Below are 24640 nucleotides of genomic sequence, written 5' to 3' on the forward strand. Positions count from 1 at the left end.
GATTCCATGGTTTTTTGTTTGTCTTAAGACATTGGTAAGGTCTTCTACAAGCTCAACCAGGAGACTATTTGACTGATCAAGTTCAAGTTGACTATTTCTCAAGACACAAAAGAGATCAAAGTGATCTCAGTAAATTATATTAAAGAAAATGGGTTGATAAGAATTTGTTCTGATTATATTTTCCATAGTAGATTTATTCTTTCAGATTTTATTTAGGGTGCAAAATTTAAAATCTTTTATCAAACAACTGCAGATTCTCTAACTAAAGGTCACCAACCTTTGTGGCAATGCCTCAATCAAATGCTTTAAGCAAATAAACATATAGACTAACAGGAGATTACAAATTAATTACAGAGACAGATTATACTATTTTTATAGCAAAAAAAACATGCAAGCTTCATTTTTAACCAATTCCTTACCACAAATTCAATAACAAATCATTCAGAAAAAAAATCAAATCTACACAACATATTCTCTAATGAGATATGGATGAAGTGGCTGGGGAGACTGAACCACACGAATCATTTTACAGAGGTAGTTAAACACACAAAAAAAGATACTCCGACTCAACTATTAAGGTGGTTTTAAAGCAGTCCAAGGTTTAAATTTCCTCAATTTTTTTTGCCTGTTTTTTGAATTTCTGGTTGATTGAAACCCGGATAATGGGACTGTGACTGCACCTTTTTAAGGAATATCAATCCTAGTTACCATTTTTCTCCTTGCACGGGGACAATTTTAGTTTGCAGATTAAGACTGAGCAAATAAAGAACATGCATTTGCAGAGGGGAGGACACAGTGGGGATGGATACTCCCCATGTTCCAGTAATCAAATGGAGTGTGGAATAATATTTTCCCATAAAACATGTTTAACACAAATTGCTATATTTTAACTGATCCATTTTCACTGTGAGGAAGAAACAGAACTGATGGCTAATTAAACTTTTCTTTCAGTTACATGATAAACAACTTCCTGCTGGTTTATTGGCAGCTGTGCATTCTCAAATCGAACTATGAATGCCAAGCTGCCTCATGTTTATCCACAGGTTGAACAAAAAAATACCCAAGATGAATAAGTATTACCCAAGTTGATTAGTTTGATTGGTCAGTTTATGCTCAAATAAGACTCTTGCAACTCACTGCAACAATAATAAAGCCAAGCAATCCCTGAAAACTCATGCTGCAATTCGGTAAAACCAAGACTGAATCCAAGTCATTGTCTAGTTTGCTGCCTGATACACATAACCCAACTAGACATTTTTCACAGAAATTGTAAAATGGGTTTAAAAAAAACCAGCCAGCAGGTTAAGAGTTATGCTGTGTAGCTTTGATTTTTTTTTAAAGCTTCATTAATTTAGGTTAGTTCAACTTATTTTAAAATTTGGTAAAGTACAGAAATGCATCTTAAATTTCACTTGGAGTTACCTGGGAGTTGACTGACTGTCCCATTGGAATCCGGGAGCATTCAAGGGCATACTGTTTCACGCAGAAGTAACAGCCCTAGAAATCAAAAAGAGTGGAAACTATTTTTTTCTCTTGGAGAATGAAGATTCAAATGCATTTTTTCTGGCCTGAAAACAAAACAACAGCCAATGCTGTTCGTCTTGGACCATCATTCATTCTATTTGTGCATCACCGACACTCAAAAACATTTAATTGAATGTAGAACATGATTGAGATAACAGTAAAAAAAAATCAGGTGGGCTCCGGATCCTTTGACATTCAGTAATGCAGGCAGCTTTTTTTTGATGAAAGCTTTACTAAACCAGCCAAGCCATGGGCATTGCAAGAGATCACCTGAGCTCTAAGGGATATTTATTGAGACACAGCTAAAATCTGTATTTACTTTGCAACATCCAGTCCTATTAATGGACTGAATGTCAGTAGAATATGCCCTTCCTAAACTTCAGTATCGAGGCTTCAGCGCCCTTCCTCTGCAACTCTATCGTAGACTTCCTGATTTACAGAATGCATTTAGTGCAGATGGCTAATAACATCTTTGCCATGATGACATTCAGCACCAGTACTCCTCAAGGATATGTTCTAAGTCCTGTACAATACTCGGTTTACGCCCACATTTAAATACTGTACATTTAAATACTGTTCCAATCTAATCTTCAAATTTGCCGATGACACCACAGGAATGGGTGAGATATCAAATAACATTGAGACACAATACAAGAGAGATTGAAAGTCAAGTGCCACGGTGACATATTAACAACTTCTCTCTCAATGATAATTCATTTCAGGAGGGGGTAGAATCCACACCCCTGACCATATTAATGGTGCTGAAGTCAAAAGAACAGATAACTTTGTTCTGAAGAATAAATATCTTCAATATTTCCTATGATGGACAAGAAAGCGCAGACGCTTCTACTTTCCAGAAAGACGAAGAAATTTATGCACATTCCACCTACACTTAACAATTTCCACAAATTACCATCAAAATCATACTGCTGTATACATCACAGAATGGAATGGGAGCTGCTTAGCTCAAGGTTGAAAGAAGTGGAGGTAAGTTTAGGGGCAGTCATCTGAATGGTGGGTGCCTGGAATGCATGGCTGAGGGTGGTGGTGGAGGCTGGTACAATAGGCAATATGGACATTTAAACAGGCATATAGATGAAAGAAAAATAGAGAATTATGGGCTGTGAGATTGGGAAGTGTTAGATTGATGGTGGAATTGATTTATATAGGTTGGTCCAACATCATGGGCCAAAGGACCTGCATTGTTCTTTGTTCTAAGGTAGTGAACATATTGAAAACTTCTTTCCCCTCCATAGTCTGAAAGCCATCAGCTCCTGAATGAACTCCCTCACATAACATAACGAGTTAGCATGCTGCCCTTGCTAACTGTTGGTTCCTTTTCACTATGATCCTATACTCTCTAAATTGCGTTCTTTACATGGCTCTATGAACTTTAGTGATAACCTGTTCAGAGAACCTTTCCCACTGAATTCGGTATTTTGCGACAAATAAACATGAAATTAAAAAATCTTACATTTTACAATAGTAACAAAAGAAGAAAGCCACTGCCAAAATACATTCCCTTTGTGAGTCCCTGAAAAACTCAATAAATACCATAGTACAAACATACTTAACTATTCAACTCTACAATAATCAAATGGTGAATTCTAAATAAAAAAGGACACTGTTGCCATCTAGTGTGTGTCAATCACATTGCTAAGTGCTGACTGTACTATCCCAAACACGAAAACCCATTTGTTTCACTTAAGACCTGACTGATGTTAACTATTACCATAAGACCATGAGATAAGGAGCAGAAATAGGCAACTCAGCCCATCAAGTCTGCCCTGCCATTCAATCATGAGCTGATCTATTTTCTGACTCAACCCCACTGCCAGGCTTTCACCCCATAACCTTGATGTCCCAGCTAATCAAGAACCTATCCATCTCTATCTTAAATGCACCCAATGACCTGGCTTTCACAACTGCCTGTGGCAAAAAAATTCACAATTTGCCACCCTGTGGCTGAAGAAATTCCTACACACTTCTGCTCTAAGTGAGCACCCTTCAAACCTGAAGACATGCCCGCTTGTCCTCGACTCTCCTACCATGGGAAACAATCTTTCAACATCTACTTTGTCCCAGCCTTTCAACATTAAAAATATTTCAATGAGCACCCCTCCTCATTCCCCTAAATCCCAACAAAAAACAGGCCAAGAGTTGTCAAATGCTCTATATATTATACTTTCATTCCCAGAATCATCTTGATGAACCTTATTTGAACCTTCTCTGTTGTCAGCACATCTGTCCTTAAATGAGGAGTCCAAAACTGCTCACAATACACCAAGTGAGGCCTCGCTAGTGCCTCAACATCACATCCCTCCTCTTACATTCTATTCCTCTTGCAATGAATGCCAGCATTGCATTTGCCTTCTTCACCACATGTCAACCTGGAGGTTTACCTTCAGGCTATCCTGCACGAGGGCTCCTAGGTCCGTTTGCATTTGGGTATTTTCAATTTTCTCCCTATTTAAAAAAATAGGATGCCCATTTATTTTTTTTCTACCAAACTGCATGACCATATATTTTGTGACATTCTTTCATTTGCCACTTCTCTTTCCATTTTCCTAATGTCATAGTCCTTCTGCAGCTTCCTTGTTTCCTCTACACTACCTGCTCCTCCACCTACCTTCATCTCATTCACAATCTTGGCCACAAAGCCATTAATTCCACAATACAACACAAAAATAAGTGGCCTCAACTCTGACCCCCTGTGGAACACCACTAGCGACCAATCAGAATATGATCCTTATATTCTAAATCTCTGCTTCTAGCCAATCATGGCCAAGATGACGGTGCAGCAGCAGCCCGCAGTGGCCTCTCTGGACCTGGTGCTACAGCAACTCCCTAAGTAGGCACCTCGCACAATCTTTGATTGGATGAAGATGAACATGGGAACACTGTGATACAGGTACCGTGAGACAAGTACTGCAATAAGGGAATCGCCAAGCAAAAGCAGACCGCCTAGAAGAAGCTGCAAAGTTGGGCAGACTCAGCTGCTGAGGGAACTGAGCTTCTGTTGTGGCCTCAATGACTGAGGGGACCAAGTCTCTGTTGTGGAGACGTGGCCTCCTGTCTTTGGTGTTGCTTGTTGTTGGTGGTCAAGGAGATGGCATGGCATAGTCAGAGGAGGTATTCCCACGGTATCTGGAGCGGTGAAGATGTGTGCCCGATTCGGGGGTCCTGGAGGATGCGTCACCCTGGATCATGGGCCTTGTGGCAGACGGTGCCGAGGCTTTGGGCTCTGAGGGATCGCAAACTGTGCAGTGGTTAGCTCTCAAACTGGCATACATTTAATATCTAGAGTCCAGCAGATTCCAGTAAACCTGGCCTAAGATGGCGGCGCAGTAATAACCCGCAGCGGCCTCTCCAGACTGGGTGAACGGGTTCTTCATTCAAGCTAGTGGACATTTTAACATCTGGAGTCTAATGATATTGCAATCTGTCTTTACTGTGCCCATTGCCTAGTTTTTGATCATTAATGTTTTGTAGCATTGTTTTTTTTAGATATTTTAAGTAGTTTTGTGTAATTGTAGTTTTTGTGAAAGAAAAATATTTTATTTTAGTGATGTTTCAGTGTCCTACAGGGATACAGTGGCGGCTAAGGTCCAAGATGGTGGCGCGAAAGTCACTCACAGCGGCCTCTTCGGACCTGGTGCTACTGTACTTACGCTGCTTTTGTAGTTTTTTGTGTTGTTTTTATGTAGCACCATTTAGTTCCTCTGCCAACTCCTTGTCTCCATAATTTATCTGGCATTATTTTCTAGTGATCCTATATCTATTCTCACCTCTCTTTTATTTTTAAGATACCTGAAGATTTGTGTATCCTCTGATATTATTTGCTAGCTTACTTTCATACTTCATTTTATCCTTCCTTATGCTTTTTATTTATCTTCTGCAAGTTTTAAAAAATGTCCCCATCCTCTATTGTCCCTCTAATTTTTGCTTCCTTGTATGGCCTCTCTTTTGCTTTCACACTGGCTTTGACTCCCAGTGACATTTATGACATTTTTCTATTTGAATATTTCTTCTTTTTTTGGTATGTATTTATCTTGCACCTTCCCCATTTTTGGCTTTGATGCTCTGCCATCTTCCTTACTTGTGTCCCCTTCCAATTTATTTTGGCCACTTCCTCTCTCATGCCACTACAATTCCCTTTGCTTCATTAAAATACAAACATATCTGACTTTTTCTCCTTGTAAAATCTCAAGTTGAACTCAATTATATTGTGATCATTGCACCCTTTACTCTGAGCACTGTATTCACCTCTGGTGCATGACACAGCCAATCCCCTCATAGGCTCATCAACAAACTGCTCTAAAAAGCCATCTTGTAGGCCTTCCACAAAATCCCTCTCTAAATCCAGTCCCAACCCGGTTTTCCCACTCTACTTGCATATTAAAATCCCCCATGACTCACCTTTTCTATCTGCCATTCCAAATTGTTGCCACATCGCAACTGTTTGGAGGTCTGTATATAGCAGCCAATAGTGTCTTTTACCCTTTCCATTTCTTAAACTCAACCCACAATGAATTTACATCTTCTGTTTCTTTGTCACCTCTTTTTAATACTTTAAAGTTGTTCCTTACATCAGAACCACACCACTCCATCTCTCTTACCTGCCTATCCTTTCAATGCATTGTATTTCCTTGGACATTTAGCTCTCAATGACATCCATCCTTTAGCTACGTTTCTGTGATGGCTAAAAGGTCATCCACTTTATTTCTTATGCTGTGTGCGTTTAAATACAAACTTTAGCCCTTTATTTGTTACATTTGACTATGTCCCTGTTGCATTGTAACGCATCCTCATGGCTACAAATTTTCCCTATCTGGCCTCTCATTCAACTGCCTATTAGCTGTTTGTACTTGTGCACCAACTACCTCTGCTTCTTCACTTTGATTTCCAACCCCCTGTTTAATTTAAACCATTCCCTCCCCCCACCTTCAAAGAGTATTTGCAAAACTCACTGCTATAATGTTGGTTCCCTATTGTTCAGGTACAACCTGTCCCACTTGTACAGGTCACCCCCCTTCCACAGTAAAGGTCCCAATGATCCAAGAACTTGAAACCCTCCCCCATTTCCTCAGCCACACTTTTGTCTGCACTATCTTCCTGTTCTAACCTTCCTTAGCTCATGTCACTGAGAGTAATCCAGAGATTATTACACTGGAGGTCCTGCACTTCTGCCTCTTTCTTAGCTCCCTCAATTTACTTTGCAGGACCACTGCCTATACCATTTGTACCCAGGAGGCAACACAATATCCTGGTGTCTCCTTACAAGTTAGATGAACTGACTATGTACTCTGCAGAATCTCATCAAATACATCAAAATGTCAACCACTTCTTTAAGTTTACTTGTCCATAAATTCAATAAATGTTTCAATATTGGCACATTGTAAGTTCGTAGTAAATTTTTATTCCATCGAAACAAAAACTCATGAGGAAATTTTTCTAAAATAACCGCCATTTCTATCTTTACCCAACTAGGTGGATCGTCCATATTCATTAATGCACTAAGAAATTTAAATTGAGCTTAAAAATATATATTCTGGAAGATTGCCATTATATAATAATCAACTTGTTCCTTTTACGGTCTCCAATGCCACTTTGAAACAATGGGAAAAGAAGGGAATAAAGAATTTATCTGATTGTTTTTCTGAGGGTTGTTTTTGTTCCTTTGACGAATTACAAAGGAAATATGGTATTAGTGGAAATTCTATATTTGTATATTATCAATTAAGATCTTTTGTAAAACAGTTATGTGGTCGACATATGATTTTATTACATGAATCTAGTTTTGAAGAATATGTACTTTCAATACCAAAAAAGGGATATATATCTGATTTGTATTGTATTTTACAAGAAATTGATAGTAAAAAAGACTGGGATAAAGATAAGTTGAAATGGGAAAAAGATTTAGGACATATAATAGCTGAAGAAGCTTGGATGGAAATTTGTCAGAATAGTATTCGGAAATTAATTAACGCTAGACTAGCGATGATTAATTATAATTTTATTCATCAGCTATATTTAACGCCGGAGAAATTAAAAACATTTGGTCTTAGTAAGTTGGATTCTTGTTTTCGATGTGATCAGACGGCCAATACTTTTTTTGCATACTGCTTGGCTTTGTGATCGATTGCAACAGTTTTGGAAAGGTATTCAATCTATTTTTAACAGTTTATATAATATCCATCTTGTATTAGATCCCGATATATTTTTATTAGGGAACATGCAATCATTAATTGATTTAGGTTTAGAGGATTATCAGATTTCCTTTATCTATTTAGCTTTAGTCGTGGCTAAGAAATGTATAGCACTTACTTGGAAAGATAAAAATATACTAACTTTAGATAAGTGGTATTTGGAGATGAAATTTTGTTTGACTATGGAAAGGATATCTTTTTCAATTCAGGATAAGATGTCTTTTTATAAGTTAAAGTGGACTCCGTTTGCTAATTATATGCATTTAAGTTTGATTTAAATATATGTTTAAGTGTGATATTTTAGTATTGATAAAAAAAATTTTTGTTGTTAGAATTTTTTTTAGGTTAAGTTTTATCTCTTTTTTTGTAAGTGGGTATTTTTTTTTTCCATATATAATATTGTTAATTTTATTAACTCTTCACTCTTTATTTTTTGGGGGGGGAGGGTTGGACTAATTTTAAGTTAGATTACTAATATTATTTGTGTAGTTTTCCGATGTCATATTGTAATCATACCATTTTAATTTTTTTTTTCTTTAAAGGTAATTCTCTATTGTATTCATGTTATAAAATTTTAAATAAAGACTTCAAAAAAAAATGTCAACCACTTCCAAATATTGATTCCATCTAATATCATTTCCAGTGGAAGATACTGTACCTTTACCTATCAATTATCACTGCATTGAGGATTGTATTAGGAACCTACAATACCATTACATTAACATGATTGCTATGTTGGAAACTCAATATTTATCTTTTGATACGGTATTCTTTGTGGGTTTACAATTTCTCTTACTATATTGTATTACAATCTGAGAATTCCACAGTGACTGACATACTGAAACTTCAGAATGTCACAATATTAATTACTTCCCTGAGATCCCAAACTATCACAGCAGTACCAAGATCCTAACTAAATCCTGTCCAATTCCAGGATCTCCCATTACACTCCCTACCAGAAGGAGTTTAGATTAGAGACAGGCATTTTGTGATGGAAAAGACAAGTTGAAATGCAGTCCACAGCAGCAAGACTCTCAATAGCCTAGTTCATTGTAAACCTCAGCTAGAGAAAGGTATTGAATATGTGGCTTAGACAAGTGTCTGTGGCAGGTGATAAGATAACAGCTTCAATCTCACTGATGCTGATTTGGAGAAAGTTTTTATTCAAGTCTGGATTCCTGAAAAGCAATCAACAGTATGATCACAGTGTGTGACATGAAGCTTTTGTGATTTATCTGAAATAAGAAATCTCTGTGTACCTGGAGAAGCATTCCTGATAAAGACTTTTTATGAGCCTTTCAACTCTATTAAAATGTAAACCAATTCAAATGTGAAAGTGCAAAGTACGATGAAGGACAAAGAAAAGCTATTAATATAAAAGCACAAACAAAATTACAATTTTTTGAAAACCAACCTAGATAAGGCACTTGAAGGAAAATTTTTCTTGCTGATTCCCATGTGTGAAGAAATACAATAAACGTGCAAATTGATTCATTTTGTCTACAGGGTATGTATCCAAGTTGACACCCACTCATGACTTACATAATCAAACATTCACTAGATCATTCTGAATTTTCCCAGTTCGATTTTTTTTCTTGTAAATAAATTAAATTCAACCCGCCTCCACAAAAGTAAACAAGTCTTTCAGTTGTTAACCATAGGAAAGATGGCTGATAATTTTGTGTTTTTAAATGCACACAGCTAATTTCATCCTTACCTGGAAAGCAAGTTCCATGAGCACTACTCCACCTGGAAGAGCCCTTTGAAGATGGTAGGTTATTACAGTAGAGCCATCCATGCTCTGTAAAATATTTCAACACAAATTAAGTTATCGAATTACTACGAATATTACAATCTTTTGCAGCTTGCCGATGTTTTGTAGCAGGGAGGGAAATTGCTTTGAGCTTTATCGGATGGACACAGGTGATCTAGAGAGAACATCGTGGAACAATGGGGCAGTGAGAAACCCAGGATCTCCACAAAACAGGGCCTATTTTCCAACTGTGGGAGTAAATACATCACCATCTCAGTTAGCCCAAGACTGGATAAGACTCAAATCTATCCGAGTGTCCAGGTAATTCAGGAAAAACAACAATGAAGCCACAGTGAATCATAAATTATACAGTCACTGCAAGAGGTTTAACTCTCTCTCTCTTATATCCATGCTCAAATATCACGTTTTTATGAGAAGATGATGAAAATGAAAGACCAAAATAGCAATACTCAAACAATTTTTTTTTAATTGAATGTTTTTTTATTACATAGGGTAAAAACACAGGTTTATTTCTTTTGTCCTTGCATCCTCTGAATCTGGGATGATAAATAACTTTTCAAAGTAAGTAGACTGGGTGTTTTCTGTGCAGTCCCCTCATCAGAATGATGCCAAGTTTTCAGACCCTAAAATAAGCTACTTTGATTGGCAGTCAATATGGATGAATAGATAATATTTCTATTCATTGTGACTGTTTTGATACAACTGTACGTGATACAAGGGACCAGGCATGAATTAGAGAATGGCTTGTAAGCACTTGGGTTTTTGTGAGGATTCGGGTTCAAATTTTGCGCTTTCAAGTTTAGATGCTTGATTTTCATCTGCACTGATTCTTGTACAGGCTTTTTTGTCAACGTACAAAGGACACCTACCGTACATTATGTGGCAATGCCAATCATATTTCAAGTTATCCTTTGAAAGGTCATTTATTAACTTCCTTAGCACCAAATATTTGTTTTGTTCTCATTGGCTCAATACAAGGCACAGTACCCTGTAGCTTTTGAACAATGAGTTAGTCACGCAGCATGGAAACCGGCCCTTTGGCCTAACTTGTCCATGCCAAGCAAGCTGTCTAGAAGCACTTGCTGGATAGGGTCAATGCTCCTCAACAATGTTCCTATCCACCTGTCTAAATATCTTTTAAACTTTTAAATTACACCCAACTCTATCACTTCCTCTAGCAGCTCATCCATAAACTCACCACTGCTTTTCTTTAGACATACAGCAAGGCAACAGACCCTTTCGGCCCATGAGCCCTGCCACCCAATTACACCCAACTGACCTACAACCCCAGTACATATTTTGAACAGTGGGAGGAAACCGGAGTACCCAGAGGAAACGCACGCAGACACGGGGAGAACATACAAACTCCTTACAGACAGTGTAGGATTCAAGTCCCAGTCACTGGCGCCGTAAATGGGTTGAGCTCACCGCTCTGCTATGCCTGCCACCCTTGTACGCTAACTGTGGCTCACCAGTTTGTGAAAAAGATGCTCCTCAGGTCCTTTTCCCCATCCACCTTCAATCTATGCTCTCTAGTATAAGACTTCCTTGCCCTGGAAGAAACGACGAATTACCTTATCTATACCCTTCACGGTTATATAAACCACTCTAAGCCATTCTATCCTTCAGGTAAAATACGAGCCTATCCAGCTTCACCTCATCACTAAAGCCTGCCAGATGTGAAAACATTATAGTGATGTTTTTCTGCACTCTAGCTTAATGACACCTGACCTGTAACTGAATGACCCGAACCACACACTTCCAGTGTGGTCTCACCAACATCTTGTGCCAGCTCTTGCACTCAGTGCCCTGGTATAACTACACACACCCAAAACATTCTACAGAACTTGGCAGCATTATGACTGATTCTAGATCCAATCATTAACATCAATTGAAAAACAGGAAATCTGAGTCAGAATCAAAAGGAAATACAGCATGGAAACAGCCTCCGAGTCGATGTTGACCATAAACCAAAATCTTTCATTAATCCTTTTGTTTCTCTCTCTATATCCTCATCAACTCTCCTGAGATACTACCACTCACCTACATAGTGGGGGAAATTTACAGTGGCCAATGCCAGTTTGCAGTTCTTTGAGATGTGATGGAAACTGGAACACCCAGAACAAATCCACGTCAAAGTCATCCGGAATGTCAATGGCTGAAGCACGTTACCCATATTTCCATAGCTTTGTATGCTGGCAAGGAATGTGGACAACAACTTTTTAAGGGGCCATAAAAGTGCCCTTTCACTGAAGATAAATGGAAAGTGCCTATTATTTCTCTGTTGTGCTCCAATCAGTAATAGGGTCAAAAATCAACCATCATTCATTTTAATTATGCCATGAATGTGGTCAACACTGAACCTTGCACTGAAATACTTTCCCGCTTCAACTTGACAATGACAGTAACTTTTTATGCTATCTTGTTTTAATTTAAGTGCTTCTTGAACTATTAAAGTATTTTAAATGTCTCAATTACAGTCAGCAATCCTATTAATTTGCATACATTTTTTTTTTCTTCAACACAAGCATTCTCTCCAGTTGGTCTAAAAAGCCAGGAGGAGGACGGCATGCTGTGTGTTCCTGGCTGTCATCAAGTCTTGACAATGATACAGAAACATCATGGGTCATAAAATTGCAATTTAAGAAGCCTAAAAATGACAGTCAACAATACTAATGAATGAACAGTTTATCAGCCTGCATGTTATTTGTCCATTACTTTGTGGAACATGCTTAGAATGAAGATGTGGACATTTGTTTAGTAACAGAATAGATAATATTCAATATCTCTGAGAAACTCATCATTATTACAACAGTAAATCACTTTAGGACTTCATGATAATGACTTAGATTCTTAGAAACACAGCACAGAAACAGGCCCTTCAGCCCAACTCACCCCTGCCAACCAAGATACCCATCTAAGCTAAATCTTATTTGGGATAACCAATATTTTGTATAACTGCAACTTTTCATTGTGCACACTGACCTTTAACATGTTCAAACTCCTCCTGAAAGTGGAAACACATTGCATCCATTGGTTCTCCCATGTCACTACCACTATTTCCTCAAATATGTCTTGTAGGCTTGTCACAGTACTTCCTGTTTGTATGTCTAAGTTGAATGTGTCTCATCCTGTCATTATATCTTTCTTTGCTCAGCATTTTCCCTACTAGTGATGATAGGCTAACCAGTATATAGACTTGTGAAATATTCACTCAACAATCTTCCCTGCTCACCTTTGGGCTGTCATCACTTTTCTGCTTGTGGATAGAGGTTACAGATCTTGAATCCCCTGGCCGTGTTCGCCCCAAACTAGAAAACAGACAAACCCACAAATATAACATGGGTATTAGCATTACAATGAAATGAACAAAGAACTGGGTGTAGCGACACTGAAAATGATGGTCAGAAAAAAGAAATGGCTTGAAACATTCGAATTAGAATGAAATTAACTGCTGGAATAAAACTGGATTGATTTGTTAGCAAGTGTGAAGCATATTTGATGACAAGACATAACAATTTGTGAGAGCAGGAGGCAAAACAGAAGGATGTATACAGAAGGTGTGAATCCTATTTGGGAATGTGGGCTTGTCAATACCGTGAGCAAGTATGGTACAACCTTCAAGAAAGGAACGTGTATGCTGCAATAAGACAAGAGAACAACTGGGTATTACTTGGGTAACCATGTCCTCAGTGCGCCACTTACAAAATACACTGCAGTTACTCACCTAGCCTACTCCTAGATCATCTCCTAGATCTGTGATGACTACCACCAAAATACAGTGAAGACTGCAGGTGCTTAAGAACTCTGCCACTTGCAGGCTCCCCTACAAATCACACAGCATTCGAAAGAATTCCAGAGTTTCTCTGCTGCCACTGGGTCAAACTGCCAGAACTCCCTTCCCAACAACACCGTGTGAGTATCTTTTCAGGACTTCAACAGTTTGAAGTGACCATCAGTGCCCTCTTCTGAGGGGGTAATTAAGGATGGGTAAAAATTGTAGATTTCTCAGCAAATAGGTGCCAGTGCTCATCCAAACAACTGAACTCAAATAAATTAAAATCAATCAAGTTATTTAAGAGACACATCTGTTTGAGTAATCCATCAGTGGAAGCATTGCAAGTTCCATTATTGCCTGGCAGTTAAAATGAAGCCTTGTAATTTTTTTAAAATTTGAAATTGGAAGCATAAAGAATCCAGCAAAACCAGACCTGAAAAAACGTCTTAGTTGTTAGTTGGTTGCTATTTCTATTCAAAGCCAGGAGATGACAGAAATCCTGCCCCCACTATTAACGAATGTTTATACAGTAAATGACATGAAACCTGTATTAGACACAGATACAAGATTTTACAACAGATGGTGTACAGTTGCAATACACGAAATGGTATTAACAACTTGGAAATGAATTGATGTAAACATTCCTCAGTCATGGTGCTGAAACTAAAAACCATGGCTTGTAAAATAAATACAGTTTATAAACTAAGAGCGATCAATTCACACCAGCCTTAGAAGTCTATTGGTGCCCTGGTTCTTTCTTGGACCAAAAAGGTTTGAGGGAAGAAGAAAGTGAGGAAAAATATGTTTTAAACAGTTATGATCTGAAATTCACTGGTGGTGGCATGGTGGAATCAAAAGTCATCAAAAAGGAATAGGCTTGGCACTTCAGCAAGAATAATTTGAGTGCCATGGGAAAAGAGTTGTGAGGTTGTTCAACTAGGAGTTAAAATAGACTCTTTTGGGAATTGGGAATCTGTGTCAAAACAATTGTATCATTCTATTTTAAAACTACATGGGCTGAACATAGTTTTTAAAGTAGAAGCTCTTCGATTTGCTCCTCCTTTGATTCATTCTTCCAGTCAGGTTTATCCAATTCCTCTAATCATTATATTTCATTCAACTTCCATTGTGTTGTGAAAAATATAACAAAGAACATGCCAATGAGAAATAGTTTTCTTTCAATTTGTACTGAAGATATTTAAAATCTCATTTACTTTATCAAACATTTAAATAAATAAATTATATGAAGTATTTTAGTACAGTGTACTGTTTACTCTTTTCTCAATAATACGAGGATGACTAGAATACTGATTAGATATTTTTGCACTAATCAACTTAGTGTGTTGCAAGAAAATGCACACACTTCCAGGGTGGTCAGCTTTGTATGGAGCCAAAAGAGATGGGGAGATCTTGAATGCTTTTTTTTCCCCCCCATCAGTATTCACTCAGGAAACAGGCACAGATTTGTGGGAAGTAAAAAAATGAGCAGTGAGATCATGGAACCTGTACAGATTAAAGAGGAGGAAATCCTTGCTGTCTTAATGCAAATAAGGGTGGAAAAATCCATAGGGCTTGACAATATATTCCTTCAGACTTTGAGGGAGGCTAGTGTAGAAAGAGCAGGAGCTCCGGCAGAAATATTTAAAATGTCCTTAGCCACGGGTGTGTTCCCAGAAGACTGGAGGGTTGTTCCAATGTTTAAAAAAAGGCTCCTAAGTTAACCCTGGAAATTATAGGCTGCTGAGCCTGACATCAGTAACAGGTAAATTATTGGAAGGTGTTCTAAGAGATCAGATGTACAATTATTTGGATAGCCAGAAACTGATTGGTGATAGTCAACATGGCTTTGTGCGTGGTAAGTCATATTTAACCAATCTTATAAAGTTTTTCTTTTGAGGAGGTTACCACGAAAGTTGACGAAGGAAAGGCTGTGGACATTGTCTACGTGGACTTTAGTAAGGCCTTTGAGAAGGTCCCACATGTGAGGTTAGTCAGGAGGGTTCAGACACTAGATATTCCTGGTAAAGTAGTGAACTGGCTGGATGGGAGAAGCCAGGAGTAGTGGTGGATGATTGCTTCGGGGGGGCGTGGCAAGATGGCATAGAAGGAAGACGTGTGTTCCACCTCTCCCTAGCTGGATCATTAAATACCGGTTTTTTAATCGTCTAAAAGTGATTAAAAATAAGATTTACAGTTATTTAAATAACAGTGCTTTAAGATGGCATCTAATGTGAAAAACCTTAAACCTCAGCTTCAGAAAAATTGAGGCCTACCTGCATTGCTGAATCTATGGAGTCGTCGTTGGGAGTCTCCAAGTCTCAGAGGACTCCAGCCCGTTCGATTTTGAATCCGGCGCCGATCCTCCATCAGCAAGATGGCGCCGGCACATTGGTGAGTTCGGCCGTTGCCGACCCGCGTCCACGTGCAGGCAGGCGGCATGGCCGAAAAGGGGACCAGCAGCACGACCGATAAGGGGACCCGCGAACCCGTGACCTTGCTGGGCGGCCTGATGGCGCACAGGATAGCATTGGAAGACGCCTCTGCGCGTCCGACAGCTTCGCCTGGCCTGCATGTGGCTGCTGGACAAAATTAGTGCTGTGGGGAAGCCTAAGCTCCTACGTCCCGAAGAGGTCGGGGTGCTGGCATCAGGTGTCCAGACCCACAGCCGTTCAGTTAAGGGAACTGTGCTGACTGAGGAAGAAGAGGAACTTACCTTTTTGGAATACGTCCAGGAGGAGGAGCTTAATGTTAAAGAGGGTGAATCTCAAAAAGTGGAAGTGGAATCTGGACAGGATTCAGTGTTTATTGTTTTGGAAGGGATTGCTGGTCAAATACAGCAAATGTATAATATGTCAAAACAAATATCAACTCAAATGACTCAAGGATTCATGGAGATGAAAATAAAAATGAATACTTTGTGTGATGAAATGTCAACTGTGAAACAGGAAATGACTGTAGTTAAAAGTGATATTAATAAATGTATACAATCAGTAGACACTGCAAGATAATTTTAAGAAAACTGAAACAGATTTCTCTGAGTGTCAAACTCAGGTAGAACGTAATAGAGAAAAAATAGAAAAAGTGGAAGGCTCTTTTGTAGATTGTGGGATTCAGAAAAGAGATTTGATGAAGAAGATTGATTCGTTGGAAAATCAAAGTCGGAGGAATAATGTGAAAATAGTGGGTCTTCCAGAGGATATGGAAGGTGCTGACCCTATAAAAAATTTTAAGCACTGGATCCCAGAGGTGCTGGGTAAAGAGTTTTTCTCTGAAGGTTTGGAATTGGATAGGGCTCATAGAGCTTTGAGAAGAAGACCACTTCCAGGACAAGCACCAAGAGTGGTCTTGATTTGTTGTTTAAAATATCAAGATCGTGAAATGATTCTACGCATAGTGGTACAGAATGCAAGACAGAATCGATCTGCATTAATGGTTCAACATAATAGGGTGTTCTTTTATGCTGATTTGAGGCAAGAGGTTATTAGAAGACGACGAGAATTTAATACATCTAAAGATGTTTTGTGCCGAAAAGGTTATAAGTTTGCCTTTCGTTATCCTGCAATTTTGAAGGTTTTCTATGGCAATTTTCAATCTCAATTTTTTGAGAATGATCATGATGCCTTGATTTTTGCTAACTCTTTGCCGGAATTGCGAAGAAATGGATCTCCTCCTCCGTTATCTCCTAAGAGGAGAGTGAATGGACATGGGAATGGAAAGTATGGAAAGAAGAGTTGACACAGAGTCTTCTTGATGTTGAAGATTTGGAGCAGTCATTGGGCTTGGAATCATTGGGTTGAATATATGGACTATATTTGATTGTATTTAATTAAATAATCAATATGTATTTGGCTGGGGGGGATGGATAACATTGAAAACTTTGACAGTCATATACCACTAGTGGGTTTACCACACCCAGTTTTTGGGGTATTACTACCTTTGGGTGGCTTTTTTTTGCATTTTTTTTTTGTTTGTTGTTTTAATATTTTTACTTCATTTTTATTTTTTTTGAGGGAGTTTTTCTTTTTTGAAAGAATTGTAGAGGGGAACATTATTTTATAGTGTATAATTATATTAGTAGTTTTAAAAAAAGATGCCTCAAGTGGATGATTGCTTCTCAGACTGGAGGCCTGTGACTAGTGGTGTGACTCAGGGATCGGTCCTGGGACCATTGTCGTTTGTCATCTGTATCAATGATCTGGATGATAATGTGGTAAATTTGATGAGGAATTTTGCAGATGACACTAAAACATTGTGGACAGCGAAGTAGATTTTCAAATCTTACAGAGAGATCTGGACCAGCTGGAAAAATGGGGTGAAAAACAGCAGATGGAATTTAATGTAGACAAGTGTGAGGTCTTGCCTTTTGGAAGAACAAACCAAGAAAAGACATGCACAGTAAATGGAAGGGCACTGAGAGAACAGAGGGATCTGGGAATACAGATACAAATTCCTTGAATGTGGTTTTACAATCAAAGTACTGAGTGAAGGAGTTGAGATGTTATGTTAAAGTTGTACAAGACATTGGTGAGGCCAGATTTGGTATACTGTGTGCAGTTTAGGTCACCAATCTACAGGAAAGATATCAATAAGATAGAAAGAGTGTAGAGTAGATTTACTAGGATATTGCTCAGACTTCAGGAACTGAGTTACAAGGAAAGGTTAAACAGGTTAGGACTTTATTCCCTGGAGCACAGAAGAATTTAGGAAGATTTGATAGAGGTATTTAAAATTATGAGGGAGATAGACAGAATAAATGGAGGTGGGTTTTTTCCACTGAGGGTAGGTGAGATACAAACCAGTGGATGCGAGTTAAAAGTGAAAGGGGAAAAGTTTAGGGGGAACTTCTTCACACAGAGAGTGGTGGGAATGTGGAACGATCTGCCAGCTGAAATGGTGAATGCAGGTCAATTTTAACATTTAAGAAGAATTTTGACAGGTACATGGATGGTAAAGATATGGAGGGTTATGGACTAGGTACAGGTCAGTGGGACTATACAACAAAAAAAATAGTTTAGCACAGACTAGAAGGGCAGAAGGGGTCTGTTTCTGTGCTGCAATGTTTTATGGTTTGACCTATTTATAAGATACACCAACATCAATGAAAAGCAAAGATACATCAACTTTAACTACATTTTGAGACTTGGTAACTGTACAATGTCAGTTCATATGGAGACACCTTGGGATACAATTCTGCCTGCTTGTAATAAATTGATTTCTTTCTTACTTCCTTGTTGGAGAAGGTGGGCGAACCTGCACAAGAATAAAGCCCATGCTTTGTAGATACTGAATATACTGCTGCATGAATGCATTAGAAATCTCAGCCAGCCACTGTTCCTCCTTCAGTTTAAAAGGCATTGTTTCCACAGAATCGCAGCTATGGCTTCGGTCTCTCCCTGATGCTGTGGAGTCAATTGAACGATGACGCTTCTAGAGAGAGGTGATCAGAGGGAAAAAAAGTCAGAAATTATAAGAAATTTGCAGCCTATCTTTGCATTAGAATGGACTTTCAGATTAAAAAAAGAAACATTTATGTTCTGTTCTTTTCAACTTTGGTTTATTTTGACATAAATGAGTGACACTCAAAAGTCTGCAGAGACTGTAATTGAAGTAAAAAACAAAAAGATGCTGGAGGAATTCAAGAGGTCTCGTAGTGTCCATAGGAAGTAAAGATATATTACCATCTGAGCCCTTCCTGAAGGTACAGTAAAGTCCATTATTCAGAATTCAAGCAACCGGCAAACTCAAGCGACCAGCAAAAAAGATTCCAGAAAATAAATACCATATATCTTGGCATACAAGTCAAACCCTCAAAAGGCACTCAAAAATCAGGGGTCAACTAAAATATCAGATATAAAAACGAGATCATAAATTCAACTGAAAAAATAAAAGCTTGACATAGATCCAACGTGCAAGATACCCTGAAACACCAAAAAAGAACCCAACCTACAACAAATGTTCAAGACTAGTATATTAGAAAGAAATTTTTATTGATTAAAAATCACATTTAAAATCCTACAAAATCACTAACATCACCTGAGGCAAAGACCTCAGCAAGCAGATCCAGAGTCTTGCTGCTTACACCATCATCGTATGGGTCCCAGTCTGAATAGTTTTCCTTCAGTATCTTCATTCTTTCTCCATTCTCTAACCAACTTCTCATGTATCTCAAATGTCTTTGATGCAGCACAATTGCTGGATTTCTTGGCCTCTTCTATTACTTTTAACTTAAAATTCGCTTCATACTTTCATCGTTTTGCTGGAGGCTCCATGAATACACCCACTTTCCAACAATGCCCAACAGCTCAGTCAATGCGATTTAGGGCTGAAAATGGGGATCTGACTTATCTGAGGGGCCACTTACATGGCAAAATATACGTGGTAAGCAAAATTTAAAAAATGGAAGTTTAAAATTGGTGCACCTTGCTATTAGTTTGCCAATCATGCAACATGCAATCTAAAGCAACTAGAACATTAACTCATTGGGTATCTAGCAATCCCCATAGGTGCGAGGGGTTTTACTGCATCTTGAGCAAGGGCTCAGGCCCGAAATGAGAGTATTGTAATATTTCTTTACCTTCTATGGAGCTGCGAGACCTGCTGAGTTCCAGCAGCATTTCTGTGTTTTTACATAGCCAATAATGTACAGTACTTTTGAAACAATGCTAGTGCCTGAATGGAAGAGGATATTGCAGTTAATTTGCACCCCTTTAGGTCCAACAGTCAAGAGTAAGATTTAAAAAAAAACACATTTTCTGTTTGGTCATATTGATTCAAGATTAAATATTAGATAGGAAAGCTGGAGAACTCTCCTACTTGTTTACAAATAATGCCATTGGATTTTTATAATGGCATCTGAGTATTCAGTTAAATATCACACTGGAGATGCTACACCTCCGAAATGCCTATTACATTACTGGTCCTGCATTGCATTGTTAACCAAGATTAACTGATCAAGATGGTCAAACAGACTTTGAATGGTTTTGCATTCAGTTCTGATTTAAAGAGTACGGAACTTTGCTGAGGTTTAAACCTGAAAGTAGTGTCTTGCCTGAACTGGAATTTCCATTCTACCAACCGATCCAAAACGTCTTGCATAGAGTTCGAATTTTAAAAATAACAAAGACTAATACAATTCTTTTATATTTATATTCAAATGTTTTTCATAAATGAAAGTAGAACCACCATATCTTAATCCAGCTAATCTAAAACCATGTTCCACATGCACATCCCAGTTTGGGCAACTTTTTTTTGTCTTTTGGCAAAAAAAGCCACATTCTTTTCAATACATTACAACTTTTCTTTCCTCTTACCTTGTATTTTACCAAAAATATTCTGAAAATCCATTCTTATTACATTAAATTTCAAAAACAATTTACAAATTGTTCACTCCTTGGTGTTCCTGAAAGTTGCCAAAAGATTTTCACTTTGTTTGTAATTTATGATTTTAGGTGGCATTGTTAGTAAGTTTCTGGATGACACAAAAATATGGTGGTAGAGTAAAGTTAAACAAGAAAATCTGCAGATGCTGGAGTCAAGTGAAATGCAGAACATTGCTGGAGAAATTCAGCAGGTCACACAGCATCCATAGTATTTATTTAAGATCACAGCAAAATTTCAATCACAAGTCAGCATGTCAAAGAATAGCAGATATAGCAAATGGAGTCTAATTCGAGTAAGTATGAGGTAAATCAATCAATCCAGGATTTGCACAGTAAATGGTTGGGGCCCATCAAAAATTGTAGTGCAGAGACACCCTTGGGTACAGGTACACGGTGAAATGAAAATGGTGACATAGGTAGACAGGTGACAAAAGATTTTGGCATGCTTGACTTCATCAGTCAGGGCAATGACATTGGAAGTTGGAAGTTATGTTACAGCAATGTAAGACATTTGTAAGGCTATATTGGGTATTCATGTGCAGATTTGGTCGACTTGCTAGAGAAAGGATGCAATTAAACTGGAAAAGGTGCAAAAAAGATTCATGAGGATGTTACTGGAACTGGGGAGCTCGAGTTATAAGGAGAGCACATGATGAGAGCACACGGAATTACAGGAAAGATGCTCACGTGGGTAGAGTATTGGCTGATCAGCAGCAGGCAGAGTGTGGGACTAAAGAGATCCTATTCTGGTTGGCTAATGGTTACTAATGGTGTTCCGCAGGAGTGGTATTGGGGCCACTTCCTTTAAAGTTGTATGGTAATACATCTGAAGGAAAACAAGAAACTGGATCGATTGATCTTTTTTTAATCACAGTTGAATTTACCGATATTAGAGGATGCAGATATACAGGAGTTAGAAGAACCATTTACTGATTCTGAAATTAAAATGGCTACGATGGAAATGCCGGACAGTAAATCACCTGGTGATGATGGATTTTCGGTTGAATTTTATAAAATTTTTATGATGATTTATCTACAGTGTTTGGGGATGTATTACGTCAAGTTGGAGAACATTATGAATTACCTGAGTCTTGTTCTAGTGCTTTAATTACAGTAATACCAAAAAAAAGATCCTTTGAAAGTATCTTCATATAGACCAATTTCGTTGTTAAATGTAGATTATAAAATAATAGCTAAAATATTAGCGAATAGATTGGCTAAATTTTTACCTAAGTTGATTCATATTGATCAAACAGGTTTTATAAAGAATAGATATGCTTCAGATAATATTTTGCGCGTGATTAGTTTGATTAATAGATTCGACAATATTCAGATCACCCAATGGTGATATCTTTAGATGCAGAAAAAGCATTTGATAGAGTTGAATGGAATATTTTGTTTAAAGTTTTGGAGAAATTTAAGTTTGGTCCTTTCTTTATTGGTTGGATTAGGGCTCTATATAGTAAACCGGTAGCTAGAGTATTGATGAATGGTTTGATTTCAGAACCTTTTAAATTGACTCGATCAACTCGTCAAGGTTGTCCTTTATCACCAGCTTTGTTTGCGTTAGTGATTGAACCTTTAGCACAGCTGATAAGACAAAATACACAGATACAAGGTATGAAAGTTTTAGACGAGCAGTATAAAATTAATTTATTTGCCGATGATGTATTGATGTATTTAACAAACCCAGCTCAGTCACTTTTACACTTGAAGGAGTGTTTAATACAATATGGATGTCTTTCTGGATATAAAGTTAATTGGGTAAAAAGTGAAATATTACCGGTAAGTGAAGGTGATTATTCAGTTTATAAGAATATTATTAATTTGAAATGGACTGATCGAATTAAATATTTGGGAATAATTTCGGATGTTAATTATCAATCTTTATATAAATTAAATTATGTTCCATTAATAAAAAAATTAAAATTGATTTTATTAAATGGAAAGATTTACCTATTAATTTATTGGGTAGGATAAATACAATTAAGATGAATATTTTTCTGCGTATACAATATTTGTTTCAATCTATTCCGTATTTACTTGATAATTTTTTTTAGAGACTTGAATAAAATGGTTAGGGAGTTTTATGGAGAGGTAAATTTTCGAGAGTAGCTTTGAATAAATTAACTTGGAAATATGAGTTAGGGGGATTACGTTTACCACATTTTCAAAATTATTATGAAGCAGCCCAACTTAAATTTATTAGTTCATTAATGATTTGGAATGGCCTCCTAATTGGGCCAAAATCGAGATGGCAAATATTTCTGAATATGAAATGCATCAATTTTTGTTTAGATGGAATATAAATTTGTTACAACAATATAATGTGCCTATACTAAAACATATAATGAAGTTATGGCCCATTCAGAGCCAGCTCTCCAGCACATGACGTCCTGTTTTGCGGAAACTGCCAAAATGTTTGGCCTGGAAGTCAGCCTGAAGAAAACTGAGGTCCTCCATCAGCCAGCTCCCTACCATGACTACCAGCCCCCCCACATCTCCATCGGGCACACAGAACTCAAAACGGTCAACCAGTTTACCTACCTCGGCTCCACCATTTCATCTGATGCAAGGATCGACAACGAGATAGACAACAAACTCGCCAAGGCAAATAGCGCCTTTGGAAGACTACACAAAAGAGTCTGGAAAAACAACCACCTGAACAAATACACAAAGATCAGTGTGTACAGAGCCGTTGTCATACCCACACTCCTGTTCGGCTCCAAATCATGGGTCCTCTACCGGCATCACCTACGGCTCCTAGAACGCTTCCATCAGCGCTGTCTCCGCACCATCCTCAACATTCATTGGAGTGACTTCATCACCAACATCGAAGTACTCGAGCTGGCAGAGTCCGCAAACATCGAATCCAGGCTGCTGAAAACCCAACTGCGCTGGTGGGTCACGTCTCCAGAATGGAGGACCATCGCCTTCCCAAGATCGTGTTGTATGGCGAGCTCTCCACTGGCCACTGAGACAGAGGTGCACCAAAGAAGAGGTACAAGGACTGCTTAAAAAAATCTCTTGGTGCCTGTCACGTTGACCACCGCCAGTGGGCTGATATTGCCTCTAACCGTGCATCTTTGCGTCTCACAGTTCGGCGGGAAGCAACCTCCTTTGAAGAAGACCACAGAGTTCACCTCACTGACAAAAGACAAAGGAGGAAAAACCCAACACCCAACCCCAATCAACCAATTTTCCCTTGCAACCGCTGCAACCGTGCCTGCCTGACCCACATCGGACTTGTCAGTCATCAACGAGCCTGCAGCAGACGTGTACATACCCCTCCACAAATCTTAGTTCGCGAAGCCAAGCCAAAGAAAAGAAAGGATAAAGAAAAATAAAATGATAGACTCTAGGGGTAAATTATCGGCTTTGACTCCGTTGTATAATAATCAACTTATTTATTTTTCAATACATAATCGAAGTTTATTGCATTGGAGATTTAAAGGTGTGAAAAATTTGGGAGATTGTTTTAAAGAGGGTAAATTTTTATATTTTAATCAGACGAAGGACAGTTTTGCTATTGATAAGAACTCTTTGTTTCTCTATTATCAAATTCGATCTTTGGTAAAACGTATGTTTGGTAGAGATATGATTTTACCTGAAATGACTAAATTTGAGACTTTTCTTATGAAGGTACCAGAGAAGGGTTATATTTCATCTATGTATCAAATATTACAGGATGGTATGGATAAAAAGGGTTCGGATAGATCTAAAAGTAAATGGGAAGCGGATACTGGTTTTATTTTTTCCGAGGATGATTGGTTAGATATCTGTTATGATAGTGTAACGAGATTGATAAATGCACTTTTTTTTTACATCAATTATACATAACACCTGAAAAATTTTAAAAGTATGGTTTTCATGAATCAGATTTGTGTTTTAGATGTGGTAATAGAGTTGGAACTTTTTTCATGCTGTTTGGTCATGTATACATATACAATCTTTTTGGAAGAAAATTCAATTGTTT

At 38.0% G+C, this 24640-nt stretch overlaps 1 protein-coding gene across 10 annotated transcripts in view; it reads right to left on the reverse strand.

Moving 5' to 3' along the window:
* The window catches only part of szt2 (SZT2 subunit of KICSTOR complex), a 289561-nt gene that overhangs the window by 24514 nt on the left and 240407 nt on the right, over positions 1–24640 (reverse strand). For all 10 annotated transcript variants that reach the window (XM_069939008.1, XM_069939001.1, XM_069939006.1 and 7 more), the window contains 4 exons: positions 18510–18712; positions 12743–12818; positions 9451–9534; positions 1423–1497 (listed from right to left, as the gene is read on the reverse strand). In XM_069939008.1, coding sequence (XP_069795109.1) covers positions 1423–1497; positions 9451–9534; positions 12743–12818; positions 18510–18712 — 438 coding nt within the window. The remainder of the gene's footprint in view (positions 1–1422; positions 1498–9450; positions 9535–12742; positions 12819–18509; positions 18713–24640) is intronic.

Source organism: Narcine bancroftii, chromosome 5, assembly GCF_036971445.1.
Source record: "Narcine bancroftii isolate sNarBan1 chromosome 5, sNarBan1.hap1, whole genome shotgun sequence".
In the NCBI taxonomy this organism is placed as follows: domain Eukaryota; kingdom Metazoa; phylum Chordata; class Chondrichthyes; order Torpediniformes; family Narcinidae; genus Narcine; species Narcine bancroftii.